The sequence below is a fragment of the Echinops telfairi genome, unplaced genomic scaffold, assembly GCF_000313985.2.
Source record: "Echinops telfairi isolate 266 unplaced genomic scaffold, ASM31398v2 ScPeMD7_18;HRSCAF=68, whole genome shotgun sequence".
In the NCBI taxonomy this organism is placed as follows: domain Eukaryota; kingdom Metazoa; phylum Chordata; class Mammalia; order Afrosoricida; family Tenrecidae; genus Echinops; species Echinops telfairi.
In genome coordinates, this window is record NW_022103915.1 from 13,077,840 (window position 1) to 13,080,097 (window position 2,258).

Sequence of the window (2,258 nt, forward strand, 5' to 3'; positions counted from 1 at the left end):
GTGTGTGTGTGTGTGTCACTATGAGTCAGCATTGACTCGATGGCAGTGAGTTTAGAGGACAAGTAAGGTATCTTTTCAAAGTCCAGGACAACAGGCCCCACAGTGATGCCTGTCTGCTTCTGGGCGCTGGGGCTACGCGTGTCTTTGTTGTCCTCGGCCCATGTCAGCAGGTGTCTGGCTTAGGCAACGATTAAGTGCATGGTAGCAGGGCCAACGGGATTTCCCCAAAGCTGGACTTTCTCAGTGCTTCCAAAGATTTTCCCGGGTCAAGGGTGGGGGCTAGGGTATGAGTGGGAAGGCAGAGGGGGTACAGGAAGGTCAGCTCTTTCCTCAGGAACAATCCCGAGTGAGGCCTTAGCCCGGCGGGCTGGGGTCCCCAAGGCTGATGGACAGGCTCTCGATGGCAGAGACACTTGGCTGCAGTGCCTGGCTGCCCCTCAGCCTTCACCCCGCAACCCCAGGCTGTTTACCTGGTGTCCAAGACTGCGCCCAGGGAAGGCCATGGCCACATGCCTGGCTCACTTCGACCCAGCAGGGGCAGGGGACCACGGTTGGCCTGGCAGAAGCTGTCAAAAGCTGCAGCCAGGGACCTGTGCAGGACCACCACGCTGGCTGGTTGGGGCCCTGGGTTTGGCAAGAGAAGAGGGCAAAGATACAGTCAGCTCCTTCTCGGCACACTTCTTACTTCCTGATGTATCGTGATAAACGCAGAAACGCGCAGACAAGCAGTGTGCAGCCAGACAAATCTTCGCCGAATGAACACACCCACCTACCCAGCACCCAGGTCAGGAAACAGACACACCCAGGTGGCTTGAGCTGTCCGTGGACGTGGGGTACTGGCATCACACACTGCGTGTCTGTGCAGCCGACCTGTCTGTGAGATTCGTCCATCGTAGGCACTCAACAGGAGCTGATCCCTGTTCATCGCGAGACTGTCACATGGGTACTTGCCCAATCGATGGCTAGTGGACATTTGAGCCGTCTTCACGGTGGGGCTGTAACAAAGGATGCTGCCCACACATTTGGGGGCATGCACATGTGCATTTCTTTGGGCACATACGTAGAGCTGCAGGGTATTGCCATGGACACAGCTCCAGAAGCTCCTGCCTCTCGCTTTCCAAAGGGGTTGTGCCAACTTACACACTCACCACTGGTGTCTGAACGTATTGGTGGTTTACGTAAGGAGCCCAGGTGGTGTGTTGGTTACGTGTTGGGCTGCTAACTGCAAGGTCAGCGGTTCCAAACCACCAGCTGCTGTGCTGTGACGGGGTTTTTTAGGGCTGTAAAAAGTGGCAGTCTTGGAGACTCACAGGGTCAGTCCCGGTCCCACCCTGCCCCACCCTGTGCTCTGAGTGGGAATCCGGTCGATGGCAGGGAGTTTAGTTTGGGTTTTGATAGGTGGCATTGTCTGTCTTTTTTTGCTTTTGCCATTCCCGTGGGGGAGGTAGCATCACCTTGTAGTTTGAACGGAAACTGCTTGGATCCACCGCCAATGCTCGATCAAACGGCGCACTGCATTGGGTAACTCTGCGGGCACGAGACCTCTGTGAAGTGCTGAGAAGCAAGGAGGTCACTTTGAAGACCAAGGTGCTCGTGACCCAAGCCAGGGTATTTGCAGTTTCTTCCTCTGCACTGCAAGGCGGGCACTGAAGAAGAGCCGATGCATTCCAACGAGAGCTGGCAGGGAAGACTGAACATACGATGGACCGCCCAAAGAACAAAAACACCTGTCTGGGAGGAGGCACAGCCAGGATGCGCCCGAGACGCGAAGATGGTGAGACTTGGTCTCAGGTATTTTGGAGAGACCAGCCCCTAGAGAGGGGCAACACGCTTGGTCGAGTGGGGGGCAGTGAAAGGGAGGAAGGCCGTTAGCAAGGCGGACGGACCCGTGGCCACAGCAATGGCATCAGGCCCGACAGCAGTTGTGAGGAGGCCCGGGCCGGACAGTGTTTCCTTCTGCTGGACGTCCGTCGGTCGCTCTGTCAGAACCGTCTGGAAGGCACCTCACAACCACGTCCCAATGAGCAGTGCCAGAGAATGCCTTTTCAGATGGTGTTAACCGCGTGGAGACTTTCTTTGGGGGAATGACAAAAGGTCGGCCGTTCACACCCACCAGCCACTTCATGCAGGTGAGACAGGTCAACTGGTCTGTAAAGATTGCCCATGGCCATTGAGTCAATGCCGGCTCATAGCAACCCTGTAGGAGAAGGGAGAGCCGCTCATGGGGTTTCCACGCCTGTCATCTCTATACGACCAGA

The 2,258-nt window shown here is 56.3% G+C and overlaps 1 protein-coding gene across 1 annotated transcript in view; it reads right to left on the reverse strand.

Annotated features, from left to right (window-relative positions):
- Positions 1 to 2,258, reverse strand: part of DGLUCY (D-glutamate cyclase) — a 106,571-nt gene that overhangs the window by 53,819 nt on the left and 50,494 nt on the right. Inside the window, exon 3 of the mRNA XM_045288126.1 lies at positions 471 to 624. Within this exon, the coding sequence (XP_045144061.1) occupies positions 471 to 624 (154 nt within the window). The remainder of the gene's footprint in view (positions 1 to 470; positions 625 to 2,258) is intronic.